General features: G+C 51.0%; 3 protein-coding genes across 4 annotated transcripts; 1 reads left to right on the top strand and 2 right to left on the bottom strand.

Annotated features, from left to right (window-relative positions):
• Positions 1 to 61: 61 nt before the first annotated feature.
• LOC128728731 (arf-GAP with coiled-coil, ANK repeat and PH domain-containing protein 2) lies at positions 62 to 3,170 on the bottom strand (the record flags this gene model as incomplete). Its single annotated transcript, XM_053822372.1, has 4 exons — positions 2,997 to 3,170; positions 1,899 to 2,909; positions 1,520 to 1,831; positions 62 to 1,436 (listed from the first exon to the last, which is right to left on the bottom strand). Coding segments are annotated over exons 1-4 (2,754 nt in total), but the record flags the coding sequence as incomplete, so codon positions are not given.
• Positions 3,171 to 4,628: 1,458 nt separating this feature from the next.
• LOC128729180 (C-factor) lies at positions 4,629 to 6,349 on the bottom strand. The gene is made up of 3 exons (XM_053822837.1): positions 6,221 to 6,349; positions 5,467 to 5,518; positions 4,629 to 5,388 (listed from the first exon to the last, which is right to left on the bottom strand). The coding sequence occupies exons 1-3, from the start codon at positions 6,347 to 6,349 to the stop codon at positions 4,823 to 4,825; spliced, it is 747 nt and encodes a 248-aa protein (XP_053678812.1). The 3' UTR covers positions 4,629 to 4,822.
• Positions 5,798 to 11,319, top strand: LOC128729179 (thioredoxin reductase 1, mitochondrial). 2 transcript variants are annotated; one of them, XM_053822836.1, is made up of 2 exons: positions 5,798 to 6,086; positions 9,356 to 11,319. In XM_053822836.1, exons 1-2 carry the CDS (start codon positions 6,071 to 6,073, stop codon positions 10,831 to 10,833), a joined length of 1,494 nt encoding a protein of 497 aa, XP_053678811.1. In that variant the 5' UTR covers positions 5,798 to 6,070; the 3' UTR covers positions 10,834 to 11,319. The 2 variants fall into 2 exon arrangements, with proteins under 2 accessions (XP_053678811.1, XP_053678810.1); XM_053822835.1 differs by lacking the exon at positions 5,798 to 6,086 and adding an exon at positions 8,464 to 8,763.
• Positions 11,320 to 11,757: the final 438 nt, after the last annotated feature.

The raw sequence follows: 11,757 nt of genomic DNA, 5'->3' as shown, positions 1-11,757 counted from the left end.
CGCTGTTCGACGGACCGATGGCCTGTCGTAGTTGTTGCTGCTGTTGTTGCTGCTGTTGCTGCTGCTGTTGCTGTTGCTGCTGGTGCCGGTTGCGCTGTAGCCGCTGCGGTTGGTTGTTGGCAAGATGCGAAAATTCGCTCATAACAGCGACGTAAGTCGAATCACCACCCGTGTAATTGTCGCCATCCTCACCGGAACCGATCTCATCATTTAGGAGCGTCAACCGCAGCAACGTCACAATGTCAGCATCCTCCTTCTTGATCGCTACATCAATCGGCAGCTGGCCGTCCACATCCGCGATGTCGTAACGAGCCTTATGCTTGAGCAGCAGATAGGCCTGAGCTGCTGAACCCTGCTCAGCGGCCAGATGAAGCGGTGTCCTGCCGAGCCGATCCGTAGCGTTAATGGCGGCACCATTCAGCAAAAGAAACTCACAGGACATCACCGAACCAGACAGTACAGCGGCATGTAACGGGGTCTGATCGGCGGCAAGCTCATTCGACCAGCTTTTGTCGGCACCGAGCGCTAGAGCTTGGCTCATCACCGGAAGATTGTGGCCACTGGCCGCTTTATACAGCAGGTAGCTCGGTGAGAGACGATCCAGCTCCTCACACTCCATGATTACGTTGTCTTCCTCGCCACTCGTCGACTCCTGGTCCGAGTTGAGCAGCAACAGGTCCTCATCGGCGAGGCTGTGCTCGTCCGTCAGGATGTTCTCCCCAATCAGCAGGATGTCGGAGAACTGCTTCGGTACGTGCACCTGCACGTCCTTCTCGTCCGCATCCGGACACCCACCCTTCGAGGATGTTCCCGCCCGCTCGTCGTCATCGTACGCGTCCACATCGCGGTGACGGGCCGCTTGCTCCTCATCATCATCTTCCTCGTCGAGATTGGTTACGTGTGGGGCTTCATTCGGACGACGACGACCACGCCGTAACAATTGCCGGTAGCTACGCCGGCGCAACTTTTTGATACTCCAGCGTTCCGGGAACTTGGAGCTATCGGCACCGAGACTTTTGAAGGAAAGCGAGGAGGATGAGGTGCTGCTATCATCCGGCCCTACACCACCCGCCATCCCATCGAGGGGAATGACAAACCGTCGTTCGATGTATTTCGCCCGGATCCACGCTTCACGGACCGTAATCTCGGAGTTATCCGTAGCACGCTCAAATCGAGCCACGCGCCTTGTGTTGCCTTCGTACACGCGGTTAATAACGTCATTCCCGAGCTCGATCATAACCCGCAGGATCTCCGGTTCCCACACGTCTAGTGTCAGTGAACGGACCTTGCTGTAATGCACACCCAAACTTCGGTGTACACCCGAACAAGCGATACAAAGTGTGATGCCGAGATTTATTGAGGCCCAGCGTGGATCCGTGTTGCCACAATCCGCACACCGGGAGTTGCCCGGGATCTTCAACATCTGCGTCCAATTGCTGGGAGGACCAGAAAGAGAGAGAGAGAGAGAGATTAACAGGCTGTGGATCCTGAGAGACGGGCTGTGTCTGAGAGGACTTACATCTTTTTATAACCCTTTCGAGAAGTATCGGAACCTCGAACGGCACCACTTCGTTCGCGATTTCCACGTAAGGCTTCAGTTGCATCTCCACTACCGTCAGAGGCCCTTCCCGCGCCTCCAACACTAGCTACTCTTCCCACACCACCCCCAGCGTGTCCTGCTCCACCCGTCGAAGAGCCTGCAGCACCTGCTCGGCCACGCATATCGTTGCTGTACGGGCTGTTGTGCTGAATGGCCGAATCGATGCCCTTCTGGAGAGCCTTAATCCAGGCGTTCATCATCGCTTCCGAGTCAGCCTGCAGGATGTGTGATCTGGAAGTGAAAAAACCGTCAGGACATCCGGACTTCCCGAAGGCACTTCCAAACAACGACAACGTACTTGGTCGGGGAGATCACCTCAAAGCAGTACCGACGGTCGGAATCGGCCAGCGGCCGGACGGAGCATAACCGCAGGTCCTCCTCCATCACCGTCGGGAGTTCCTCACCGGTTCGCTTCCGGTAGAACAGCTGATTGTCGCGCATACAGAACCACCTTCGGTTCCACGTTTTGAACGCGTTCGAAGTGCGCTTAAACAGATACCCCTCCATGTAGCTTGGACAGCCCGCTCCTCCATCGTCTCCACCACCGCCAGCGCCACCACTCGACTCTGCACCCCCTGCCGGTTCGTCGCCACCCCCTTCCGGGCCGTGTTCCGGCCGTGGATCGTTCACGCACGTGTGCCGGTTTTGCATTTGCTTATCCAGCACACCGTACTCAGTGCGCATGACCTCGATTTCGTCGTCTAACCCCTTGAAGAAGGACCCATAGTCCTCGCAGAGGTCCGATCCTTGGTGAAAGTACGTGCTGCAGGCCTGCAGATAGCTCAGCAGCGTCGCAAGAATCTCGTGGCGTTTGCGATTTTGCAGCAGCGTAATGTAGTTGACGTAATCGAGTGCGGTGTGGCTGAAGCAACTACGGGACGCGGACAGCAGGTTTTCGGCCTCCACCACGTCCGCTGGCCGGTTGCGGCTGACTTGAGCGTTTTTGTAAACCGCCGCGTCCATGTTCTCCGACACCTTCGTGAAGATCTGTCGGTATTCCTTCACCTCGCGGATGTCGCGCTTCAGGAAGCTGGTCAAGTTCTTCAGCACGGTCCTGTTCGCCTGGTCGAGCAGCGTCGTGTGGAATTTGTTCATTTCCTGCAGCAGCTGGATCAGCTGCGCCAGCGCGTTCGTCGAGTTTTTGCTATCCTGGAAGTGCTTCTGCAGGTCCCATAGCGAGGTGGCAAAGGTGCTCTGGTGCCGGATGTACTCCTTCCCGCTGTCAACTGCTGCCCCGCACGCTTTTATGATCTTCTCCAGCCGCAACTCCAGGTGCTCGATTTCGGACTCTTCCTGCTCGAGGCGAAGCCTGCCGAAAACACAATAAAAAAAATAATCACCCATTTTCGGGCCGTACGCGGGATAGCGAAAAGGCGGGGGGGTTTAATTGACTTACCGAAATTTGGGCGAATCCTTGAGACAATCACCGAAATCGATCTTGCAATGTGCCATCTTGACAGAGCACCCTGCCAAGGGCCTAAACAAGTGCAATTCTCACGCCCAATTGATTGATGAGATGCGGTTGATGTGGTGTGTGTTTCGCGCGCGTTGACCCCAACTCCGGGATGTGATGCTGGTGACGGCCACGGGTACTGTGTGTGTGCGAAATGAGGGAAAAGTTAGAAAGTGAAGCCACACGGAGGCCAACATCCGGAAATTGTTGGCTACCATCAACCAACCAGCAGCGATCGCACCAGAAAGCGAACCAAACGCGACCGACCGAAGAAGGAAGTGAACCCAGCAGGCGGTTGTGCCGCCTCTCTCTCTCGCTCTCACTCGTGCATTGCGTTGCATTCCGCCACACGCGCTGCTGCTGTCACGTTCACTCCAGCATGTGTATTCCGTCGTCATGGTGGATTCGTTCCGATCGGGTGACGATCGGTTTTTACTGGCACTACTACGAGTGCGCTGCAGGCACGCGCGCGCGAAAGAGAGCGTGATAGACGTGCGCTCTTCCTCTCTCTCTCTCTCACACATGTTGAGTATAACGTGCCCGTTGTGCAAGGGAATGGCGCACCCACGGCGTGGCAGGATACATTCGCAAAAAAAGGCACGATAAGGGTGGCCAATGTCGCCATCCGTTTTGTGCGTGTGCCCGTGCATTAGCCGACGCTGTATTGTCATCCGAACGTTCGAACAGATGATGACGAATCGATCCCTCACGCGATTCCACCATTCGCTGTGTGCTATGAATCAGCAGGGCGGACCACGACAGGTTGCAGGTCAGCGTGGCGTTATACTGTCAATTAATGCCACCTAATCACGCATCCACCGATCGGGATGCACACCAGCAAGGATCGCGCACGTGCCCATATGATACGCCCCCCTTTCCACTCAAACCCCCCCTCACACTTACCCGCGCAGTTAGGTGCGACGAACCGGTGACGTGAGACGCACCTTTTCAATGGCGGCGAGATCGGTTGATTGCTGCACGATGGCTGGAGAATGGCTGTAACATTGCGCGGAGAAACGGAATTAAACCGCGCACACTGGAGAGCGCTACGACACTGCCCTTTTTGCAACGCAACAGCCGCTGCCTTTTGGAGGGTTGATTGGGGGCTGATGATGTGGTGGTTCGTGCGGGGGTGGGGGGTCGCGAAACACAAACAAAGGACACATGCACGCACAACGGGACACACTTGGACGGGAGGTGGTGTACACGCGTTCGCAAGGAGCAATGGTTAGGGAAAGACACGGGGCTGTGGCTAAGCGATGGTGCTCTGGGGCAATTTCTGACAGCGCTGAGTATTTCTTTTGCGAGGTTACACCATGCAGAAGTGCTGCAGTTTGATGCACATCATTTCTGTAACGTTTCTGCTGGTGAAACCATTTTTTTCTACTGCTAATCTATTCAGGCACACACAACTTATGGGGTAATCCCATTTTTATTGTCATTTATGGGGCTTTAACAATAATTTATTGCTCGTCGGATCCTTTGTTTATCTTTTTCAAATAACTGACATTTATGTATTAGCAGTTGATTCTAGCGGCTTCGTTTATGTTTACGGTTTCATCGCTGTCACGGGCAATTTCATGCCGTATTCATAAAATTACGACTTTTTATTCTTTTAATAAAAATTTTTTCAAGAGAAAAACCCTTTACAACCTGTATTTATATCCACTGATTCGGTTTCGATACAAGGATCAGTTCAAATTTCATACAAAACGGTTACGCAACCATTTGAAATGCAAATGAAAAATTACATCGTCTAGCTTTGGGGACTACCATGGAAGCTGTTTTCCATCGTATTGGTAGTACCCACCGTTGTGTGATTCGTTAAATGCAAGCATCGTGCGTATGATAGCTGCGCAGCTCTGCTCTACTGTAAGCGGTGCTTTCGAGCCACCCATGTCTGTCTGCACCCAGCCCGGATGAAGGGCAACAGCCATGATCTGATGGCCTTTTAGGTCGATGCTCATGGACTTGGTGGCAGCATTCAGGGCCGACTTAGACGTGCGGTAGCCATACAGACCACCTTCCCGATTCGAATTGATTGAGCCAAGTATCGAACTCATATTCACGATGCAAGCACGTTGGGGACCGAGTGGTGCGCTTGAGTTATTTTCGGAGGCCTTTTTCAGCAGCGGCACAAACGCTTTGGTCATCATGATAGGTGCCACCGTGTTCGTTACGAATGTTTCCACCAAGTCTTGACTTTTAGTAAAGTTCAACCGCGTTGATTTCGGCGATATTCCGGCATTGTTGAAAAGAACGTTCAAGCCTGCCTCCTGCACAATTGCCTCGACCTCTTTCACGAATTTATCGTAGCCATCGAAATTATTTACATCTGAAATATTATTAAAGATTGGAGAAAGGGATCAATATTACGACCATAGTTTATATTTATCGAAATGGGAATACTCACCGAATTGTAGTGGCACAATATTTTTGTGCTGTTTTGCTAAATCTAGAAGCTCCTACAAAACATCGGAAAGACGATTATTACTCAAATGTTTTGAATAAAAGATGTTTTACAGGGATAATTGTACAACATGCAGTTAAACAATTTTAATTTTGTGATATAAAATTCTTTCTACCAACGGTCAATTTAAACGGACAATTGTACCGCAGCAAAACACTACAACAGTCCTTGTGCCAGTACTTTCTCTCGCAATTTCTGGTACACGCACACGTGTTCCATGTATCGGTACGTAACTAGTGTACGTTCTTTCGCACCATAGCGCTGAACTAGCCGGCTCGCTGAAATAAATACAACCATACTTTACACAGCCGCCAAACGCGACTCAAGTCAGACGAATACGTCACGGTGAAGCAAACCCAGCGCGACCGCATCGAAGTCGGCGAGGACGGAAAATTCGCTCTCCTCAACAAACGGAACGCAACCTTCAACCGAATCAACACATTCCTTTCGTCGTGCAAAGCAGTTTAGTGCCTTTTGTGTCTAGTGAAGCTCCATTCCTTCAGTGACAGCAGCAGACCGTCACAATACACACACTTACAGCAGAAACATGGCGCCGCTAAATCGTAAGTTTGTCATACTGTAGTGCTTCAAATTCTAGTACCGCGGATCTATTTTCGCGAATTATATTTCCCTTCCCGTCGTCGGTCGACTACGTAGTTTTCGTGCGTAGGAATAGTAACGGTCAATGCGTACGTACCTGCGATTTCTGCGCGTCGCGATAAGTCGCAAGAATGTGGGTTGGTTGAGGAGCCGGCAAGCCAACCAGAACCTTCACCAAGCCTAGTCCAAGGCCGCGATTACAGCCGGTAATTAGGATGCTATTCATGTTGGAATGGTGCCGCTAAAGAGGTTGTTTTAAACACTGCTTTACTTCCAAGTGACGTAACGCGAAATGCAACGTTGAGCAATACGCGCGTATATTCCGAAGTGTCGACGGAATTTCCACCAGCAAGCACCGGATCTTGGATCCTGGAACGTTTATCAAGCGCACTTGGATTCGAAACGGAACGCGAATGATAACTATGGCGATGTTTCGGTGGTTTAAACCGAGCGACTTCGCGTTTTTCGCAGCCGCTTACTAAACGCCGCCCAATCGCAAATGACGTGCTAGTAGGGTTTCTCTTTCGCACTCTCGTCGGCCATCGTTGCTGTCATCGGTTTGGGGAGCCCGCTTTTGGTTCGCCACACACGGACACACGCACCGATTAATCGCGTCTGTTAATATTGGATGGCAATGTGGTGTTTTAGCATATATAATCTGTGAGTTGATTAGCAACTCGGGGTGGAAGAAACGAAAACAAATTACGTTCCTTTCGCACATAACGAATGGGCGTTTTTTTTGTTTTAACCAACGCGATAAAGCAGTGCATTATTTCTTCTCCCGTCTTGCTGACAGTTCGAGATGAATCGTCCCCTACCGGGAGGCAATTGCGTGTGTGTGTTTTTTTGTAGGCATAATGCGCGTACATCCCGTCATAAATGGATTCGTCCACTCTGGCCCAGCACCCGACAAAAGCGCCTTGAATTGACTTAATGATAATGAATTTATCTGTGCCCGTTACCCAAAGAAACTTAGAAGGTTTCCATGTCGCAATCGCGACCGCTCGAGAGCTGATAACGCCCGATATCTGGCTCATCAATCGTTACCATTCTGCATCAAGATTGGGAGCATTCGATTGAATGGCTTCTGGAAACTAAGCCCACGATCGATGATTCATCCACGCGGCCCTGTCGTGTTTGACCGAAGGCCCGTTGCTAAGCAACACCAAGCGAATTCCAACACACAGGTTGCTGGGCGGATGGGTTGGGGCGGGGGGCTGATGTGAAACGATTTTCCCCTGGGGCCGGGTGGAAATAATCATCGGTGGCCTCTGTTGACTGAGAGGCCATAAGATAGTGGTGCAGTAGATACACATTTCCGCAAGTCATGCCGCATGACTTACACATTACGATTGTGGGTTTTTTTGTCGCTCTCCCTCCACTATTGCTTTCGAAAGCATCGAGAAGCGTCTCGATGGTCCGCTAAATGACAGCTAGCAGGTTTTGAGCCATTATTAGAAGCCGAAGGGTGAGAATGGTGGTAATTGAAGGTTAGACATGGGGCTTAGACGAAAAGAAAAAGGCATCGAGCATGCGAAAATTGCTTAATGTACTTCATAGAAAATGAAACTTAACAACTATTATTTCCATCAAATTCAAAAGAATTTTTGCGCAAATACGTAACATAAACAGTTGCAAAATATCTGCAATTATATTACGATAGGGCACATTGTTTTAGATGCCTTGCACACATGGCCCTGTTATTGTAATGGCGCATGGAATTCCATCGCATTAAACGCCATTTAACGCTACATGTGCGATGCTATTTTACACGCCGATGGCGAATAATCGGATTCTGGATCGCGCTTTCTGGGCGTTGATATTTACGCACACGCTACCGTTGCGTGTGCAAACGCACGTAAACCTACCGGGCCATTGCGTCGACCATGCTTAGCGAGTGGTGCACGCACATGTGGTCGTGTCCGGTTGAAAGCAGTGCCGTGGACGCAACGGGAGCGCACACAGCGGTACGATCTTAGCTGTCATTTGCCTAGCGAGGTTTTGGGCAGCATCGCCGTCGATCCGACCCGTTGTCGTGTGGATGGGACTCTACTGTTGTGTAGTTTGTTTTGTTTTTCACGAAATTCGTGAGTGGGGCCGGTCGTGAGTGGTGCGGTCCAAACGACGTTTATTTGAATAGTTTATAAAATCCCGCGTTTGCACTATTTACATAGCGATCCTGTGGGTGCTGGTGTGTGTTGATAAATGTGTTCATAAATGTGATACGCAGCTAGAAAACCCTTAGGGACGGTAAACTAAAGTACATACAAATCACGTCGTCGGTTGTTACGAAATTGCACCCGGTTCTCTCCCTTTTCCCTTTTCCGCACCAACGTCGCTTCTTTCCTGCTCGTTCCGACTCAATAGCCTTTGACTGCGGTCTTTATCGGTGTTTTCAGAGAGTCAGGTTGTGGAAAGTTGCGGACAGTAGTGTTACAACGAGGGGAGGGAAAAAAGGCAACATCATCACGATTGGCGCAGTCGTCCGCCACAATCATTAACGACTCGAGCGGCACAAGAGTTTAGTGTCAAATTTCGCGTAAACTATGACGGCATCCGTGCTTACGCGACCGCTACGGAACCTTATAAATGTGCACTATGTACGATTGTTGCGCACACAGGCCACAGCAATGCTGCAAAGTGAGTAATTTCGAGCGAGTACACGGAAAACGGGCTTCCGGTTGGGTTTGCGATCGGAAAAACGCCTGCTTTTCGTAGCCAACATAACACCAGGTCGTGAATTTTCGAGCCCAATCGATTTTGCAAACGACCCATCACGAGTACGGAGTCCGTTTGACACATGTGACGTTTGACGTGCGATTTGTTATCATTTTGCGTTAACCGGTCGCTAAATGTTGCTTTTCTCGCAGTGATGGAACTGATTACCGAGCGTAAATCTTCAGGCGAGTCGAAAATTGGGAATTTGTGCTGATTTTTATTGTGTAGCACCTCGGAAAAAGTAACTAAAAAATACACTGCTTTCGTTCTGCCCGTGATAAATGTTGCTTAGCTCGTAACGTTTAATTTTTGAGTCTCTGGCGATGGTGATAGCGCTCGAGAACATCTCTTATTGCTTGGGCATACCGCAGCGATTGCTGCTACTTCAGCTATTCCAATCTCTCAATCAAAACACGTGCTCGCTTGAACGACCTAAAGGTGTTCCAATATCGCTTGCATCTACCCAACTCGAACACCATCTAATATCTCTCATTTCTTCACTTTCACCTTACAGAGGAAAACTATGAGTACGATCTGGTCGTCATCGGAGGCGGCTCAGGTGGATTGGCCTGCGCGAAACAAGCGGTCCAACTCGGCGCCAAAGTGGCCGTCCTCGATTTCGTGAAGCCATCTCCACGCGGCACCAAATGGGGTTTGGGTGGAACCTGCGTGAATGTCGGCTGTATCCCGAAGAAACTGATGCACCAAGCTTCCCTGCTTGGTGAAGCGATTCACGATGCTCAACCGTACGGCTGGAAACTAGCCGAACCGGCATCCGTCCATCACGATTGGGCCACGTTGACCGAATCCGTACAAAACCACATCAAGTCGGTCAACTGGGTGACACGTGTGGATCTGCGTGACCAGAAGGTTGAGTACGTGAACGGACTTGGTTACTTTAAGGATGACCACACGGTGGTGGCGGTGATGAAGAACCAAACCGAGCGTGAACTGCGCGCCAAGTACGTTGTGGTCGCGGTCGGTGGCCGTCCCCGTTATCCGGACATCCCAGGTGCGGCTGAGCACGCGATTACGAGTGATGATATCTTCAGCCTGCCGCATGCTCCCGGAAAAACGCTCCTCGTTGGTGCCGGTTACATCGGGCTGGAATGTGCCGGCTTCCTCAAAGGGCTCGGTTACGACGTCACGGTGATGGTGCGATCGATCCTGCTGCGTGGATTCGACCAGCAAATGGCCACCCTCGTCGGTGATTCGATGGTGGAGAAAGGCATCAAGTTCCATCATCACACGCGCCCACTTGCGGTGGAGAAACAGACCGATGGGCGGTTGCTGGTGCGGTACGAAACGGACGGTGCGGCTGCGGCTGAGGACGTCTTTGATACGGTGCTGTTTGCGATTGGCCGTCAGGCGGAAACTGGCACGCTGAAGCTTGCGAATGCCGGTATCGTCACGGCTGATGGTGGCAAATCGGACAAACTGGACGTGAACGAGCTGGATCAGACGAATGTTCCGCATGTGTACGCCGTCGGAGACGTGCTGTACCGGAAGCCGGAGCTTACACCCGTCGCTATCCACGCTGGACGTATCATCGCTCGCCGCTTGTTCGGTGGATCGGAAGAACGCATGGACTACAAGGATGTCGCAACGACCGTTTTCACGCCACTCGAGTACGGGTGTGTGGGATTAAGCGAGGAAGATGCCGAAGCAACCCACGGCAAGGATGGCATCGAGGTGTACCACGCGTACTACAAACCGACGGAGTTCTTCGTACCGCAACGTTCCGTCCGTTACTGCTATCTGAAGGCGGTCGCTTTGCGTGATGGCGACCAGCGTGTCCTGGGGCTTCACTTCCTTGGACCGGCCGCTGGAGAGGTTATTCAGGGTTTTGCGGCCGCGCTTAAGTGTGGCCTCACGATGAAGGTCCTGCGCAACACCGTCGGTATTCACCCGACCGTGGCCGAAGAGTTTACCCGGCTGGCCATCACCAAGAGCTCCGGATTGGATCCGACTCCGGCTACTTGCTGCAGCTAGACTGGCGCAAACTGTCCACCGATCCGTCGCTTTTCCTTCTTTCGTTTTTCGTTACTCCTTTAAATGCACCCTCCGAGGGGGAGGATCCTTTCTCCCCCCGCCCTGTACCTCCTGCTCTCGCGGGAAAGCTGTGAAGAACGTGTGACGCCGGGGTCCGTCTTTGGTCCAATTAAATTGGGCAAAATTACACGCGTGTGGGACGTCGGCGAGTGTGATCTATTGTGACCGTTGTTGAGTGGTGGGAGAAGCGAACAGAATCGTGGTGCGGGGCGGGGGCTTAACTCCTTCGAGGAGCGCGCCTTCGTACAGGGAATCTTTGGGAACCATCTGTCCCGGCAAATTTCACGTCGTTTTTTTCTTCACTTTTCTATCTTATCAGTATACCAGGGTGCGAATGAGTCGTTTACTGCGATCATCACAAGAAAAGATTCGCCCTACCCTGAGGTTTTGTCGTTCGTATTTCATCAGTATGTTAGAGCAAACAGAACTCTCAATAAATAAAATAAAACACACACACGTGTTGACCTGGTTTTGTGCGTTTGAGTTGTATCCGAAATTCGCCAAGGACACGAGGAAATTTTCCAAGAACTCGTGAAAGAAAGCTTAGACGAAACATATCCACTTTAGCATGAAGGAAAGAGCTAAGGAGGCTTCCATCTTGTTGTAGATGTTGCTTTGATGACTGGCTCTCCTTGATGACAACATCCTTGCTGTATTAAAATGAAGGATGCTTCCCTGGCATTGAAATCTGTTAAAGAAAAGAATAAAAACATTTCTTGGACAGCATCGTCCCGACTTCAATCGCTTGAAATGTCAGTAGCTCACTCCACTCTAGTTTAACACCCTTCTTAAGATAGTTTTTAAACAAACTTTATCGTCTTTTCTTTTCACACTCCAACGGTACGAATTCTTTCCCATCGCTCA

The sequence above is a fragment of the Anopheles nili genome, chromosome X (assembly GCF_943737925.1).
Source record: "Anopheles nili chromosome X, idAnoNiliSN_F5_01, whole genome shotgun sequence".
In the NCBI taxonomy this organism is placed as follows: Eukaryota; Metazoa; Arthropoda; class Insecta; order Diptera; family Culicidae; genus Anopheles; species Anopheles nili.
This window is presented reverse-complemented; position numbering and strand designations above follow the sequence as displayed.